Source organism: Euleptes europaea, chromosome 1, assembly GCF_029931775.1.
Source record: "Euleptes europaea isolate rEulEur1 chromosome 1, rEulEur1.hap1, whole genome shotgun sequence".
Classification (NCBI taxonomy): domain Eukaryota; kingdom Metazoa; phylum Chordata; class Lepidosauria; order Squamata; family Sphaerodactylidae; genus Euleptes; species Euleptes europaea.
This window is the reverse complement of record NC_079312.1, coordinates 111,050,120-111,067,470: the sequence shown is the minus strand read 5'-3', so window position 1 is coordinate 111,067,470 and position 17,351 is coordinate 111,050,120. Positions and strand designations below refer to the sequence as shown.

General features: G+C 40.6%; 1 protein-coding gene across 1 annotated transcript; it reads right to left on the bottom strand.

Moving 5' to 3' along the window:
* Positions 1 to 15,145: 15,145 nt before the first annotated feature.
* LOC130487500 (40S ribosomal protein S26-like) lies at positions 15,146 to 15,563 on the bottom strand. Its single transcript, XM_056861034.1, has one exon. The coding sequence runs from the start codon at positions 15,546 to 15,548 to the stop codon at positions 15,201 to 15,203; it is 348 nt and encodes a 115-aa protein (XP_056717012.1). The 5' UTR covers positions 15,549 to 15,563; the 3' UTR covers positions 15,146 to 15,200.
* Positions 15,564 to 17,351: the final 1,788 nt, after the last annotated feature.

Below are 17,351 nucleotides of genomic sequence, written 5' to 3'. Positions count from 1 at the left end.
CAGATGACAGAGTCTGGAGCAGGGCCTCAAGCTCAACACAGTTCAGCCCAGCTGAGTTCAACAGTTCAGCAGTTCAATAGATGGCATTGACCTTTCACTAACTAAATACATTACAGAAGTATAGGGTTTTCTTTATTATAAAGCTAAATAAATAAATCTATTTATTAGGGTTTAGTGTTACAGTGTCACTATCATTAGCCTGTATTGTTTAGTGCCAGACAAAAGAGACATGGTTGCCCCAAAAATCTAAAATTCATTTGATGTCTAGCAGAGCAAAACAAAAATAGGACTACTTCCAATATAATTTAGGCTATCTTTTAACATGTATGCTAGTTTATACACTCAAGGGTATAGTCTGATATTATTTTAAACATCAAAATGGATATTCTTCTAGATTAACCCAGAGGTACCCTTTTCATGAGCTTGCTTGCAAGGGTAGTTTCTGAAACTGAAATATGTCTTTATGATCCTGGTTCCATAGTGCAACTGAGACACTCAGGGATTCAAATGAGTGACTGGTTGCCAGGCTTTTAAAAAATCAGACTTACAATGTGCAGTTCCTGGGGCAGGGATGTGCAATTCAAGAACACATTTTTCATTCAAATTTTAAGTCTTCTGAATTAATGCTATCAAATTCCCAATTCTGAGGATTATATCCCACTCTGTATAGGTTTCTAAATGACATGGGATATGACTCTAAGCACAAGGCAGATGCAGATAAAATTCAAAGCATGATTGTGTGGTAGTGGTGTGTGCCATGCATGTGAATCATGCACATGCATGAACACCAACACAAAGCTGCCTTAACCTGAATTGTACCATTGGTTCATCAAGGTACTGTCTACTCAAACTGGCAGCAGCTCTCCAGAGGCCTGGGTCAATGTCTTTCCAGTCACCTATGACTTGATTCTTTGACCAGAGATGCTGGGGACTGAACCTGGGACCTTCCTACCTCTGTGCAGTTGCAAATTCTCCTTTTCAAATGTCCTGGAAAGATCAAGTCATCTATTTAATCAAGAACTAGGAACTGGTGTATGTATGAGGTGCTCCTTAGTGCCCTATGTTACTATAAAACACGACCAATGGAAGACTACAGGAAGAAAGAATGAAGGGTAAACATCTGTATTGTGATCTATTTATATGGTGTCAGTAAGCGATGTATAGTGAATGACTTGCTTGTATTTGATTTTTAAACGTTATCCATAGCATGACATTTTTCTTTGCTCATCACAAGACCATTGTTGCAATTAAAAAGACAGGGCATTTGCTTTTCACACTGATCTGTGTATCAAAGCCCTGGATGCAGCTTGCTGTTCATCACAGGTTGGGAAGTAAAGACTGATATTATGGGTTAGCAGTCATCATATTTGCTAGAACCCGAGTGTGCCTTCTTATATAGAAGCTTCCTATCATTAAGGGATGCACTGCTTCAAATCCTTTGGCTAACAGCAGGATCATCGAGTGGAGCAAGAAGAGAGTTTTCTGAATTTCTGCTGCATTGTATGGAGTTATTTTACCACTGATGGCCACAGATTCCCAGAAGCACTCTGGTGGTGAATTCCATGACAGAAAGCTATTATACTTGCAGGTATCATCATTGGAAAACCGTAGCTGTATACAGAATGTTTCAGGCCAAAAATTATCACCAGAACTGTCAGTAAACATTTCATGAAGTCATTTTTGATCATAGAATCACAGAGTTGGAAGGCACCACCAGGGTCATCTAGTCCAACCCCCTGCACAATGCAGGAAATTCACAACTACATCCCCACACACCTTCAGTGACCAATACGCCAAGCCCAGAAGATGGCCAAAAAAAAAAAAAAAAAACCCTCCAGGATCCCTGGCCAATCTGGCCTGGAGAAAATTGCTTCTTGACCCCAAAGTGGCAATTGGCACTACCCTGGGCATGCAAGAAAGAGCCACAAAAGCTAAACATGGATGCAACACTTCTTGCCCTCCCTCTCATGATCTGCCTAAGGTCATAGAATCAACATTGCTGGCAGATGGCCATCTAGCCTCTGCTTAAGAACCTCCAAAGGAGAGCCCACCACCTGCCAAGGAAGCCTGTTCCACTGATGAACCACTCTGTCAGAAAGTTCTTCCTAATGTTTAGCCAAAAAATCTTTTGATTTAATTTGAACCTGTTGGTTTTGGTCTGACCATATGGAGCAACAGAAAACAACTCAGCAGCATCCTCTATATGACGGCCCTTCAAATACTTGATGGTTATCATATCATATGAACCAGTCCTTTTACTCTCCCAGCTCTTTGGAAATTTTAATATGGCCCTTAAATTGCCAGTTCTATGTCTGTAGTAGTTTAATTAAAGCTTGATATAAACCATGTACTTTGTATTATCTTTTAGACTTAGGTTCAGCTACATAAGACAACTACAGCTCTCTAGTTTCACAGCATTTAATGTAAACAATTGCTGTTCTATGAGGACTTAAATGGGGGTTGCCAGTTTTATAATTAATTGTTTTTTTGTTTCATCCTCCTTACTAATTGAAAATAGGGTTTCAACACAGAATGCGTTGAGACTGGGTGAAGAGGCAGAATTGCAAATGAACTTAATTAACTGCAAACTGTCAAAATCAATCAGACCTTGACAGAGCCTTTGTCACATAGCAGAGTTCAACATTTTCTTGGGATTGGTGGAAGTTAGTAACCCGCTACAGCACAATGATCATGATCATCATAACAGTGAACAAACATTTATGGTGAGGTCGTGCTGGGGAAAACTGTCTTTGGCTTATATACAGACCGTAGACTGGAGTGGAAGGATTTATTTTTTACTTAAGCAAACAAACATCATGTCATGTTTCTCTGACTACATTGCCATTATAGCAACAAGAAATGACATCAATTTGAAATGAGCATTGTTCAGAACAGCATTTGAATGGATAGTGTTTCTGTTCCATAATGTTCCTGTGGATGAAAAATTGGGATGATCACAATACCCTATTATGCTGCAAATCTTGATCCATCCCCATTGGACTGCTCTCTCAATGCAAACCCAGTCTATGGGAGATGCACAGAGCAATCCTTAAAAGATCTACCCAGAATCTTACTTGGGTCTATTCAATCAGGCAGCCCATTCCTGAAGGGGGGGTGGATCCATGTTGTCCAGGAGCAGCACAGCCACACTGCTTCCTCAGAGGCCTCACAGTTGCCGTGGAGGAAAAAAAAGTGTTTTTAAAATATAAAAATAGAGGAAATGTTGAAAATCCCCCATTGCCTCCAATAGGGCTGCGCTGCAAAAAAGGTGGCACAGCACCACCACCCCTCAAGGGGGCATTCCCGGGGCAGAAGAGCTGTGGAAGCTGCCTAAAGACAGCTCCACCACCGGGAACACCCCAGGAATGCCCCCCCAGAGAACCTAAAGAGGGGTTCATTTTTTCAAACTATTTTTTAACCTGAACACTAAGGAGGGAAATGTTTCTAGAAATTCTCATAGACGTATACATCTGAGACCTTCAGATAAAGGGACGCCAGGAAAAGTACACTTAAGTGTTACAAATTAGAGATAAAAACATACTAGAAAGAAACCCCTTTAAAATGATCCCTTAGAGACTAGAAACCATATGTTTTCAGATTTTTTTTGTTCTTTTTAATGACTTACGGGGGCTAATACTGGTGGAGCTTCTTCTTTGTCTTCACCTCTATCATACAGAAGATGCCACTGGCAATTTAATTTTTTTAAAGTTTTTGAACTACTAATGCAGGGGTTGGCAAACTCATTAGTCAAAAGAGCCAAATATCAACAGTACAATGATTGAGATTTCTTTTGAGAGCCAAATTTCTTAAACTTAAACTATATAGGTAGGTATACTGTTTATTAACTTAATAAACTTTAATTAAAGTTTTAAGTCTTAATTAAACTATAGGTACACTGAACAAAACTTGATATCATACTTAATAGTGATCTTATTTATTGATAAAAATTAAATTGTAAGTCCCTGCCATTTTCCCCTCCCCGTCCAGAGTCCTCGTCTGGAGGCCTGGTCTACCGCCATAAAAGCCTATTGGTAGACCTGGCCTCCGGCTGAGTCCCATTGGGAGGCCAGGTCTACCCATTGGCTTTCTTGGCAGTAGACCTGGCCTCCGGAGGCCCATAGAAGCCAATGGGTAGACCTGGCCTCTGAAGGGGGACTTTTTCCCCTCCTCGGAATCCAGGTCTACCGCCAAGAAAGCCAGTGGGTAGACATGGCCTCCCAACAGGACTCAGTCAGAGGCCAGGTCTACCAAAGGAAGCCCGCACCACCCAACAGTTGAGCGGGCACAAGAGCAGGGGCTCCGAACCAAGTTCGGAGAGCCGCACTCAACGGGCCAAAGAGCCGCATGCGGCTCTGGAGCCGCAGTTTTGAGACCCCTGTACTAATGGATAATTTTGAAGGTAGAATGTACCTTTAGAATGTAGAATGTACAGTTATGGTATTCTGTACCATAGCAATCTCTCTCCTCAAATGAGGACCCTTCAAAATTAATCCTAGACATGCTGAAAAATCTTATATTTATCATTTGACATTTTTCAGCAAAGGATAGTTTTGACGGGACTTCTCTTTATGACTTTTTAAATTTCATCACATGGGTACACTGTTCTCAGGATTTTGCACACCTATAGAAATTATATTTTTCCTCTTTGTGATCTGTGTACCCAAAGGGAAGAGTATTCTCTCTTTAATCTTTAATTCTAATCCTGAAAGTTTCATGAAATTCAGTTCAAGATTGTTGGATTAAAAGAAAACCCCTGGATTAAAGGTAGAATTAATCCTAACTGAAACAGAACTAGAGGAATCCACTTCATCCCTAATGGAGGCCATAAATTCATAAGAAGATCAAGTGACATTACATCACACACAAAAAGGCTTTATAAAATGTATATGGCATTCCAACTAATATCTATAACACACTGCAGCTATGAATTCCCGTTGGCAACTCCTTGTAAAAATGCCATAGCAGACCAATTTGGTTCAGGGCCACAATGCCCTCCTCCTACCCTCCTCCTCCTCCTGCCCTCCTCCTACCATTCTCCTGAACTGAAATGGCCCACGAATATTATTTGCTCCATCAGGGGAGGGCTGTACAAGCATTGAAGGGTTGCATGTGCAACCCAGTACAGCACTCTGCGAGGGCATATACCCCCTCCCAGAGTCATTTTGACTCAGGAAAATGGCACAATGGGAAGGCAAGAACCCCTCCTGCAGTGCAGTCCCAATTCAAATCAGACCCCTGTGGTACTTTTACACAGTGTTGCCACTGGGGACTCGCAGCTGCAATTGCCATTTGTGTATAAATAAATGAGGTGACACAAAATAACAGTTTCATCCTGAAGGATTTATAGTCTGGAACCATGAGCTTTTTATTCACAGTTTAATGGACTAATGTACATTACTGGGAGTTTGATTAGTTTTAGGGTTTTTTAAATTTAAATACCTTTTCTTTGTTATCTTTATTACATGTGTTTGTTTTCTTCCTTTCTGTTTGAGATTCAGTTTCAACTGGAGACACATTTCCAGCTATAACTTTTCCCAACCATCCAACTGGGATGAAATTCTCAGGGATTGCATCCCTTACCCACAGACTTTCCTTCTCTGCTAAATTTCATTCAGAGAGGAGAAAAGTCAATAAGGGTCGTTATGCATGGGTACCTTCACTCACGTTCACCCCCAGTCTGTCTCAGTTGTTCCTTGGAGTTAGGCATGAGTTTTCTGTCCAATAGAGATGACCTCGCTGTCAGCCCTCACAAATCTTGGGTCTTCCTATTCCCCCATTAACCTGATTCTTCTATCTCCTTCCATCTCAGCCCAGGTGAAATCCCCATGCATAAGGCAAAGTGCAGGACACACAAGCTTGGTTTCTCTCACAGCCAATTACAAAGCAGCATGTAAAGAAGCAGGGATTCAAATGCTTCCTGTTTCCTGGGAGTTCTTTCTGAGCAGAAGAAAGCCTTTTTAAAAAACAAGGCTTGGATCCCCCCTTTCTTTCAGATTGCTCAGGGGTTTTTTGTTGTTGTTGTTGTTCTTAAAATGCTTTTTTATGTGGCAATTGGGTTTGGGGGGAATTTTCTCTCACAGTAAACACTACAATGTAAGCCAATTACAAAGCAGCATTTAAGGGTGGGGACTTGGTTTGAGCTTGGAGACTGCCGATGCATAGATCCCCAAAAGGAAAGTGTGGGTCCAGCGAGCAACGAACCTCAGGTAAAACTCCCATGCTTAAATGACACTTTTTGAGCCTCTTGTCTTGGAAAAGTGGGTCAAAATGTCATAAATTATACAAAGCCTTGAATTCTAACAATTCGGCAATGAAAGATCCTAGGTAGAGTAATGAATTTAGATTTCATCTCTATATAAGAGTTTTTCAACCAAGCAGAATTATCCTACAGAGGATTTTAGGATACTTTAAGACTAAACAGGGATCAACTAATTATTTGGAATAAACAGAATAGAAGGAAAGAAAGGTTTGGTTTTTTTTAAGAACTAAAAAAAATTCCTTTCTACTAGTCAGTCAAAATAAAAATATATATTAAATACACAATAAACGTCAACCACATAACTAATATATAAATTACTATATTTCTTTTTTACCAGCATAGATTAGATTAAGAAATGCAGAAAACACTGGAATTTTGTAAAGGTAGTCCCCTGTGCAAGCACTGGGTCATTTATGACCCATGGGGTTACATCAAATCCCAAAGTTTACTAGGCAGACTTTATTTACGGGGTAGTTTGCCAGTGCCTTCCCCAGACGTCTGCACTTTACCCCCAGCAAGCTGGGTACTCATTTTACCGACCATGGAATGATGGAAGGCTGAGTCAACCTTGAGACGGCTACTTGAAACTGTCTTCCATTGGGACCGAACTCAGGTTGTGAGCAAAGCTTGGACTGCAGTAATGCAACTTAACACTCTGTGCCATGGGAGTCTTTGTTACTGTATGTTTTTATGTTAGCTTCTTTACCAATTACAATATCTTCCTGTTTGTTGGGTGACAAACCAAGGTCTTTGAAGCTGATATTAAGCCTTATTCTCTTCATGATGAGGGCAGGTGGGCAAAGGCATCTGCTACCTTTCCCCCCACACTACTTTTTTCTTCTTAACTCCCCCACTTAATGGAGCTACTATTGGCACCACTGCAAAAAGGACATGTATTTAACATGATTTTCACAACAGAGTCAATACCAAATCCTCAGAATGTGTAAGGAGACCATCAGGGACACATATTTTGTAGTAATTCCTAGTGAATGTGACCAAAAGTTGGAGGAAAATTATATACCATACAGCCCTCCTCAAGGACATACATATAACAAAGAGATGACATGAACTGATGCAAAATGTTAATAGGAAATTTATAGAAAATGAGAGAATCTGGTAGTTATTAAACACAACAGAGTGAAAATAGAAAAACTGACATGAATCTAATATTTTCCTAATATCTTTACTAAAGATTTCTATTTTAAACTATACCATTCAGAAAAAAATGGAGTAGATTGTGTGACAGTGATCTTTTAGAAACAGAGTTTATAAGAATAGAGCAACTTCAACTAGAAAAATTGAGCAGGACAAATTACATTTGGTCAAATCCATTTTTCTCTAGATAATCAAATCTTTACTGTGGAAAAGAACTGTAATAGTAAAGCGACTTTTTGTGTGTAAGTGCAATGTCTTCTTATGACATCTGATCTGTATAAAGTGTCTCCTAAAGGTGTGTGTGAGTACATGTGCATGGACAGAGACAAGGGGAATTTTTTTTGTCATCTTCCAGGGGTCATTAGAACAGCTAGGAGTCAAGTTGTCAGTTCAGTGCACACAATTACCTATGGTAAGACATTTTCCTTACCAAGTAGAGATGAGCTGGATGGATCTACCACACTTAAAAAGGACAGAATGTGGTCTTGTGCCAACACAGTGTAATTCAGTTTTCTTTTTCTTTTCTTTTTTTTTCTTTTCTCGTGAGCAGTCAAGTCATAGCTGATTTATGGTGACCCTGTAGGGTTTTCAAGGCAAGAGACATTCAGAGGTGGTTTCCATTACGTGCCTCTGTGTCACAACCCAAGGTGTTCCTTGGAGGTTGCCCATCCAAATACTAACCAGGGCCAACCCTAGCTTCTGAGATCTGATGAGATCAGGCTAGCCTGGGGCTATCCAGGTCAGAGCTCACAGCTTTATACAATTGATTAAATATGTGTTTGTTTTCTGGAATATAACGTAATGAGGCTGAATACTATCAGTGGTCAATGCTAATATCTACCTATGTCAAAAGCAAAAATGCCTGCAGAATTGAGCAGCCCAGTGTGGTATAGTAGTTAGAGTACTTGACTTGGATCTGGGTGATCCAAATTCAAATCCATATTCTGCCATGGATGTTTGCTGGGGGATCTTGGGCCAGTCACACACACTTTCAGAATAACTTTACTCCATAGGGTTGTTGTGAGGATAAAATGAAGGAAGGGAGAACGTTATAAGCTGCAACAATATCAACAGCCTTTATATCCATTCTGGTTCAGAAGCCTGAGAGGAGAACAGTTAACAAGGCCCACAAAATACCTATAGATAATGTATAGTGGGGATGGGGGGAACAGTGCGTACATTAAATATTGACAGGGACAAAAATGATACCTAGTAATCTTTCATGGCAAAGTGGGGATTCGAACCTGGGTCACTCTAGTCTGGGTCACTCTAGTTTCCCTCCTCACTCCCTCTGTCAGCCTCTCCTTTGCAAAAATCTGGGCAAGTTGGAAAAGTTGTGTGGTAGAAAGTGAGTTGAGTGGTGGCCACTGCCAGGTCCCGCCAAGTCATGCAAGGTAAGAACATAAGAAAGGCCCTGCTGGATCAGACCAAGGCCCATCAAGTCCAGCAGTCTGTTCACACAGTGGCCAACCAGGTGTATGGAGGTTGCAGTAAGCTACAGGGTTGGTGAACAAAACAAGTAGGAGCAGGTAGCAATAGTAGGAAGAAGAGCAGGAGTAATAATAGAGGAGAGGAGAAAGACTTTAGCCATTTTGGGTGCCCATTGAGGAGAGAGAGGGGTTATAAATGAGGTAAATAAATGACCAGCCATCTCAGAGGCCACCAGAGATTTAGTAGGATCAACTGGAAAAAATTACCATTTTATCTCCCATTGAAGATAACCTGTTAACGTGGTAATACCAGTCTTAGAACCATTTTCATATTTAAAAAAATAACTTCTTGGTCAAAGTCTGACTGAAGCTGCATAGTATTCAGTGTATCAATCCACTAAACATTTTTTTTTTTTTTGCACTTAGGACATAATAGACTTCTTAAAAAAATCATTGTCTAAGATACTGAAGATTTCAGGAAGAGTTTGGAAGAGTTTTATTTTCTGGACAGTGGACATGAATTATATTTTAGTCATACCAATGGCAAGCATTGCCTTTCTATTGTTGAAGTAAGTTACAGACTTCTTTTTTTCAGATTTTACCTGATTAGAAAGCTTTGACTTAAACAGTGCAGCAAATACCTGATGGTGGCGGGGAGGGGGGGGAGCCGTAACGATTCATTGATTATGACTGCTGACATAACATTGGGACAGCGGTAATCTCTGATGAGATCTACAAGACATTTTCTTAACATAACCAAACACGTTATTAACTTTTCAGAATTTTAAACAGAACTAAAAGAAAATGTCAAACATTTTACTGCTCAGATAAATATAGATGATTATATCCCACTGATTTTGGACTATAAACTGATTTTTTTCTTGAGCCATTGTTTCTGCCATTTCTATATCTAATACTATAAAATACATAAATATAACATACCATTTGCAAGCATAGTTGTGCTAGGGTACTATATTCAAATCTCCCCAAGCCAGGTGATCTGTGATCTGACTAGGCAGATCAAGCCCATTGTTTGTTGTGTTATCCATCAGTTGCTTTCATCGAAGAAGGCTTGATCAGCTAATGTTTGCCAGCCGCAAACAGGGGATAAGTTTCTTTGAGGGACTATTCTCTTGTCAATCTGTTTGCGTTTGTTTGGCAGGTTGTTTCAATATATTCCTTCCTAACCAACAAATTCCTTCCTAACAGTACAGTACAGCATAATTGGCTTTTTGCACATCTATGTTCTCTCATAGCCCGTTTAGAGTATTCTTCTCCCTGCGTTTGCTGATCTGCGTTTGCTGATCCACTTAGCAAACAATTGTTTAAATAGAAAGTTAAATCAGTTATAAATAGTTCTTGTAGGTTATCCGGGCTGTGTAACCATGGTCTTGGTATTTTCTTTCCTGACGTTTCACCAGCAGCTGTGGCCGGCATCTTCAGAGGAGTAACACTGAAGTCAGTGTTACTCCTCTGAAGATGCCGGCCACAGCTGCTGGCGAAACGTCAGGAAAGAAAATACCAAGACCACTGTTACACAGCCCGGATAACCTACAAGAACCAATGAACTCTGACCGTGAAAGCCTTCGACAGTTATAAATAGATTTTACAGTTTTTTAAAATCTTACTGTTCATATTCATATAAGCAATCCATAGTGATGTGAATGCCTGCTGATATGTTTGTATCAGCAGCATTTTCATACATGAGTACTTTTATAAAAACCTGATGTAAAGCTGCTCAACAGGCATTTGAGTTGGTCAATGCTAAACTGAACAGATCCAGATTAATAAATGCACATGATTGGGCCATTCTCTCCATTGTTGGATCTGGTGTAGTAGTTAAGAGCGGTGGACTCTAATCTGGCGAACCGGGTTTGATTCCCCACTCCTAAACACGAAGCCAGCTGGGTGAATTTGGGCTTGTCACAGTTCTCTTTGAGGTCTCTCAGCCTCACCTACCTCACAAGGTGTCAGTTGTGGGGAGAGGAAGGGAAGGAGATTGTAAACCAGTTTGATTCTCCTTAAAAGGTAAAGAAAACTGGCATATAAAAACCAACTCTTCTGCTTCGTCATCATCTTGCTAACTACAGAGGCATGAGAACACCTTCCTGTTGGCTTATTCCCTCTGTAATTTTTGGAAGCCAGAACTACATGGATGGGCCTATCACACAGTTTCCTTTCCAACCAATCACCACTTTCCTTCTCCACCAGGCGACAATTGGGTGGGAAGGATTTGTAGAACCATTCTCACCTGTGATACTAGGTGCAGTAACGTATTAAGGACCCTGAATCATTTGTTGAAATGGAAGTGAATGATATTATTTTCAGTTTTAATTGGCTGACTTTTATAATGCAAAGGTTTTTCTCAGAATTAATCATGCTGAAACCTCATATAGAAGAGTGTTATTTTAATTATTTTATGGCTAAAATACTAGAGGGAAATATTCCATTTCAAAGATCAAGTTGCAGTGAGGGATATTTGCAGGGGATCATGCCTTGATGTCACATAGAGGTCATTTGAGCTAGCCATTTCTCCTGTCAGATGTATGCCCAAAATGTTGTTTCCATTTCCGTCAATTTTACCCATCTACATCAGGATTATATTCCAGAATTTTACCTTCCGTATTCATTCGTAGGCACTTGATGGCTGCATTCAACACATGTTGCCATTGCCTTTGGTTAAAACTCTGTGACTTTTCCAGCTGTATGAAAACAACTCATGTAAGTGCAACCCACAACAGTTCATCTAGAGATATTTGACAGGAACAAGGGGTAAAATGCTCTTATGGTTATTAATACATGCCGTCTACCAGCTTTAGTATTTTAAGGTTAGGGAAGTGGCTTCTCTCCAGCACAGTGGCTAAAAGCATACATATTAATGAAAAGGAGATCAATATTAAAGATAAAAGCTTCCCTTTATTGATATGAGGTGGCTCTCTCTGTTAAAAACTATAATGTTGTGCCATTCTCATAGTGTTGCAGTTCATAGTGTTACTAGTCATAGTACAATTGTAAGCTACCTTCTCTGTGAAGATTCCTTCAGCATGCGCACGTGTATACTTTTCTGTGTGCATAATATGCATATTTATTTAGAGAGAATCCACTTATCTTTATCTTCAATATACATTCATAATATGGGGCTATCCTTTTCTATATTGAAGATAAAGATAAGTGGATTCTCTCTAAATAAATATGCATATTATGCACACAGAAAAGTATACACATGCGCATGCTGAAGGAATCTTCACAGATTGTGCTTACAATTGTACTATGACTAGTATTCGGGATACCATGGATTTCATAGCGAGTATGTTCGACAAACTTTCCATGTTCGACTCTGATAATCAGATGGGAGCAGGCCATATATATAATTCTCTTTTGAGTAGGTTTCTTGTTGTCTGGGTTGATTGGCATTCCATTGCATATTTCAGTAGACAACTTGTTGACTCAGACTTAGTAATAGAAGAAAATCCTATCATACTCATACACATAGCTCTCCATAACCAGAGTAAGAATCAAAAGGTGAGATCTCAGAAACCACAGCTAAATTTGTACAAACTGTACACAATACGATGTAAAGGTTTGATTGCTGAAATCAAATTGTTTCCACCTATACTTCCCAGCCCTCTGGATCTCATTTCTTCTGTCTGTGTCTCTACATGCATCTTAACCTCATCCCAGTCTCTCTGCAAAGCTCTTTGTGTTCAGGCATGTCAATCATGAGACAGGTGCCATTGAAATCCATTAGCTCAACAGGTATCCAATCAGAACCAGTATCTAACAGGAATTGCTTAATCTGACATTCGCTGGCAACCAAAGGGGGAGCCATTAGAAGCTATTACACTTGAGGGGGGAAAACTTTTGCTGGACACAATAGGGGGGACAATATGTTTAACTGCTCCCCTGAGGTTCTTTAAAGTGGATCCAGTTGCTCTGGCTGGTTTCTATGCTATTTGCTCTTTTATTTTATTGCAGGGAGACCCTTTGGAGATATAAATTGGATTATGAGTTTTGTTTGTTTATAATTTGATGAAGAAGTCTTTATTCTCTTTCTTTGTGTGTGGTGCGCCTCTCAGAGCCAGACCAGATATAAGAGCATCTGGTAAAACCATTCCTAGAGAGACTGGACATTGATTTTATCAGCAAAAGGAGTGCCCCAATGAGGAGTGCTGAACTTTCCTTGTGTCCACTGCTTATTTCTATGGAGCTTCTCTCTCCTAGAGTACGTTTTGCCCAACTATAGACACTTCATTGATCAGATACCAGTTATGAGGAAAGTACTTAAAAGTTAGGGTCTGCCTGGAGTATTTTCAAAGATAAGGGAATACATAGTTCCCAAAGGCTGTGTATTCCTTTTATTGTTCTGATCATATCTCTCCTTCTTTCTATGTGGTTGAGGTCATTCTGAGTACGAACACATTTGGATCCACATTTGGATCCAAAGCTCCCTTGGATCCAAAGTTGGATCCAAGGGAGGGCACCTTGGCCATCTTCTGGGTATGGAGTATGGGTCACTGGGGGTGTGTGGGGGAGGCAGTTGTGAATTTTCTGCATTGTGCAGGGGGTTGGACTAGATGACCCTGGTGGTCCCTTCCAACTCTATTATTCTATTCCAGCTCCACTAACAATGCAACTTCCTTTGGTGCAAAAAACCTCCTCCACCAGAACAAGACTATTTGTACTGGTGGAAAGCTCCTTGAATCAAAATAAATATTTATCGTTAACAGAACGGAAACTTGGGGTTCAAACCATGCAGGGCTGGTTCAATGTATTCTGTGACCCCAAGCAATTTACAATTTTGCCTTTCCCTCAATGAATTTTTAAACCCCTTGGGCTCATGGGAAACAAACTTCGCTTTTCTGAGACATATTTTTTCTCTTTTTAATTCGTTTAATGTTCCGTGGACTTTAATGGGTGTTGCAAGTGTGCTACTCCCTTATAAACACCAAGGGGTTTGGTGGCACCTCAAACACTAGCAGATTATTAATTTGCTGCCTTGGAATGTAACCATTTAACAAGGTATGTTCACCAGAGCATAAGAAGACATGGTTATGACTGTTGCAATAGGTCACTGTATTTAACTTGTACGTTTTACATAGAAATGTCAAATGTTATATTTCTTGCTGGTGATGGCCTTTTAACCTCACCATTCACACTGAGAGCCAACATGGTGTAGTGGTTAGAGTGCTGGACTAGGATCTTGAAGACCCAGGTTCAAATTCCCACTATGACATGGAAGCTTACTGGGTGACTGGGCCAGCCATATGTTTTCAGTCTAATCTACCATACAGGGTTGTTGTGAGGATAAAATGGAGGAGAGGAGAATTATGTAAGCTTCTTTGGGTCCCCATTGGGGGAAAAGGCAGTATATACATAAAGTAAATAAATACACTAATTAAAATAACTATATCTGCTGAGTTCTAACCATGAAGGTTATGTTTCAAGACGTGGGAACCCACAAGGAATTTCATTTCCCCCTGTATCACTTCCTCACATTATGTCCCCTTTCTATCTTCCTGTCAGTCCCCATATACTCTCCCCTTTCCCTGCTTCCTTCTCTCTTTCCCACCCACCAATCTTCCCTACCCCAACATTATTTATTTAATTCATTTACATAATGCCTTTCTCCTCAGTAGGGATCTTATATTGGTCTGTTGTCCTCCATTTTATCCTCACAACAAACCTGTGAGGTAGGTTATGCTGCAAATTATTGACTGGCCCATTCATGGCAGACTGGAGATTTGAACCTGGGTCTCCCAGATTTTAGTCTGATACTATTACACTACACTGGCTTTTGTGCAGCAGCTATTGTAGAATATTAGTGACAATGTGGTCACCCTTGGGCCTGCATGAAGAATGAAGTTGTAAGGAAGCAACTCATCTAGTGGTTACTGCCAGGCCTGGCCCCAATGCTTTCTCCAGGGCAGGGGTAGGGGAGCAGGGGTGACCTATGAGGCTAGGGTTGGAAAATTCCTGGAGAATTGGTGGTAGACGCTAGAAAAAGTAGGGTTTGGGGAAGGATAGAGAGGGACCTCAGCAGGCTATAATGCCATAGAGACCATTCTCCAAAGCACCAATTAGCTCCAGGGGAATGGATGTCTGCAGTGTGTAATTCTGGGACAAACTAGGCCCTATCTGAAGGTTGGAAACCATATAAAGCAAACAGCTACAGCAGCAGAGAAGAGAAGAATGAGGCCAGCTCCCAAAGGGCCTTATAGCCAAGGGAAGGGATGTGGGCACACAATTCTTGTGACTGTATAGGGTGCACTAGGGTGCTGATTGAAAATAAAGCAAAGCACTGTGGAAAGTAATTTATTGAGTCAATGTTAAACATTTACATCACTCAGGCAAATTCCTTACATAGGCTTGGGGGGTGGTCTCAGTGCAGCACCTGCAGTTCTGAACCGGGGTGGAGGGGTACGGTCCTTCCGGGCCTCACGGGAACGGTTCCTCGTTACCTTTCTGTGGATGGCACAGCTCACACAATAATGAAGCTTTACATAGAGCTTGGGCAGCACATACGAAGCAAAGACACTAGCTTCAGAGATATCTTGGACTGCAGCTGCTTCTACAATGTTTCTGATGACAAACTTCTTAATGGCCTTGTCCTTGGAGATGCAGCAAGCACAGTTGGTGCAGCGGATAGGCTGGACATGGCCTCTGCCCTTCTTGGCACGGCCGTTGTTCCTTCTCTTCTTGGTCATTTCGATGCAGAGGAGGCGAAAGAGCAAGCAAAGCACTGTAGGCTCTGGCAGATGGGGAACCTGGGAGAGAGACCCCTGCTGGCTAGTCCATAGGGGTACCCCTGGTCTGAGGCCAGTTGAACCATAACATCACCATTGATCAGTAATGTTGTGTGCTGAGTCTGGCTAATTGTGTTGTTATTTTGGTTCTGTCTTTTGCTTCTGACTTGGGTTTTTCCTGACAGCCACGAAAGCCAAGTGAGGATCAAAGGATAAAAAGACACGTGCTTATGAACAAAACAATTTTCTCTCCGAAAATTCAATCAAGGTTCTTTTAATCAGGACATAAATCTTTCAGACACATATCAGAAAACTAACAGCCAATCTGACTGCCACTGGTATTTTCTCAGTTTTTTCCACAATTACAGTCTATTGGAGAGGCATGGGTGAGAGAATGGGGAGTTATCTCAGGACAGGAGAGAGCCCCTGTACAAGCAGCTTTAAGGATGATGAACTATACTTTTCGTTTATTTTAGTCTGGGGTTTCACTCCTTTGGGGAGGGAATGAGATGAAATTGGTCTCTGGCAATCAATAAAATGAAATTTTCTTTTAACGGATACAGTATAAACACTGAATCAGCCCTCCTTCACCTATCTATGAAAAATGCTTCATGATTTGCTGTTGTTTAGTGGGGGAGAACAGCGAACAACAGTAAATATGGCTGTGTTTGAAGAGAAGGTTATCAATCTCTTTGTCCTTAGATGAGAGATGATCTATTTACGAGGATCTTGATTTAATCTTGACCCAATGGGGTAAAAAACAAAAATCAAAATCTGTCTGTCTGAAACCAGCAATGATTCCAGGGGCAGTGCTTTGCGCATGCAAGTGTGAGGGTCACATGAACACATTGGACAGCTTAGTATGGGGTAAAGTGGCCTCATTTCATTGTTTTACAGCAATCTGGGCAAGTGGCAAAGCAATCACTTTGCAATGTATTCTCTGCCGCAAATATGCATTCACTTACGCTTCAAGCTGGGATGCACAAAGGGTCATTTGAATTAGTCCTTATTCTGGGTATGCCTTGTACAGAGCTGGTGTTGCGCTTATTTTGGAATGGATCTATCAAAAGGTTAACAAAAGCTGCATGGATACATACCAACCATTCTTTGATCATAATGCTCTGTGTGTGTCTTTATTTATCTTGTACTGGGTACAGATGAGCCATTTAGAAATGTGGACATTTGCTATGACTTTTCCTAGGGCTGGAGTACGCTTTGCAAGCTTGTTGATACATCTGCTCAAACTCATGAAAAAGAAGAAAATCTGGGACTGCAGGAGCTACTTACTTACTTTAATGATACTGCTCATACAGCCAAGTTGGCTCTGAACAGTGTCACACTAAGACTAAAAGTAAAGGAAAAGACAGATATGTAAATATATCTATCTGTCTGTCTGTCTGTCTATCTATCTGCATAAACTATCAAGAATTAATAATTTTTAATCTTAATCAGCTGGGGGGGGGACTTTGCAACTGCCAATGTAATATTAAAATCCACTCCTGCTAAAAGAAACCTCAAATTATCCAATTCACAACTACGGTCCCAGACTGGAGGATACACTTGACAGGTGTACAGAAAATTAGCCATATTCAGATATGGGTTGTTTATCATTCTAAAAACCAGATTGTGAGGTGCAAGACTATATGTTAGATCAGAAGATCTCCAATGAATCCTCAGTGTTGGAATGAATTCTTCTTGGATTCAGAACATTGACTATATTTATGAATGAATGTGATTCAGGTCAGCTCATGATAGTAAATTTTC

What these genes read in the sequence shown, in the direction of transcription:
- LOC130487500 (XM_056861034.1), bottom strand. Translation starts at nt 15,548, where the DNA reads ATGACCAAGAAGAGAAGGAACAACGGCCGTGCCAAGAAGGGCAGAGGC.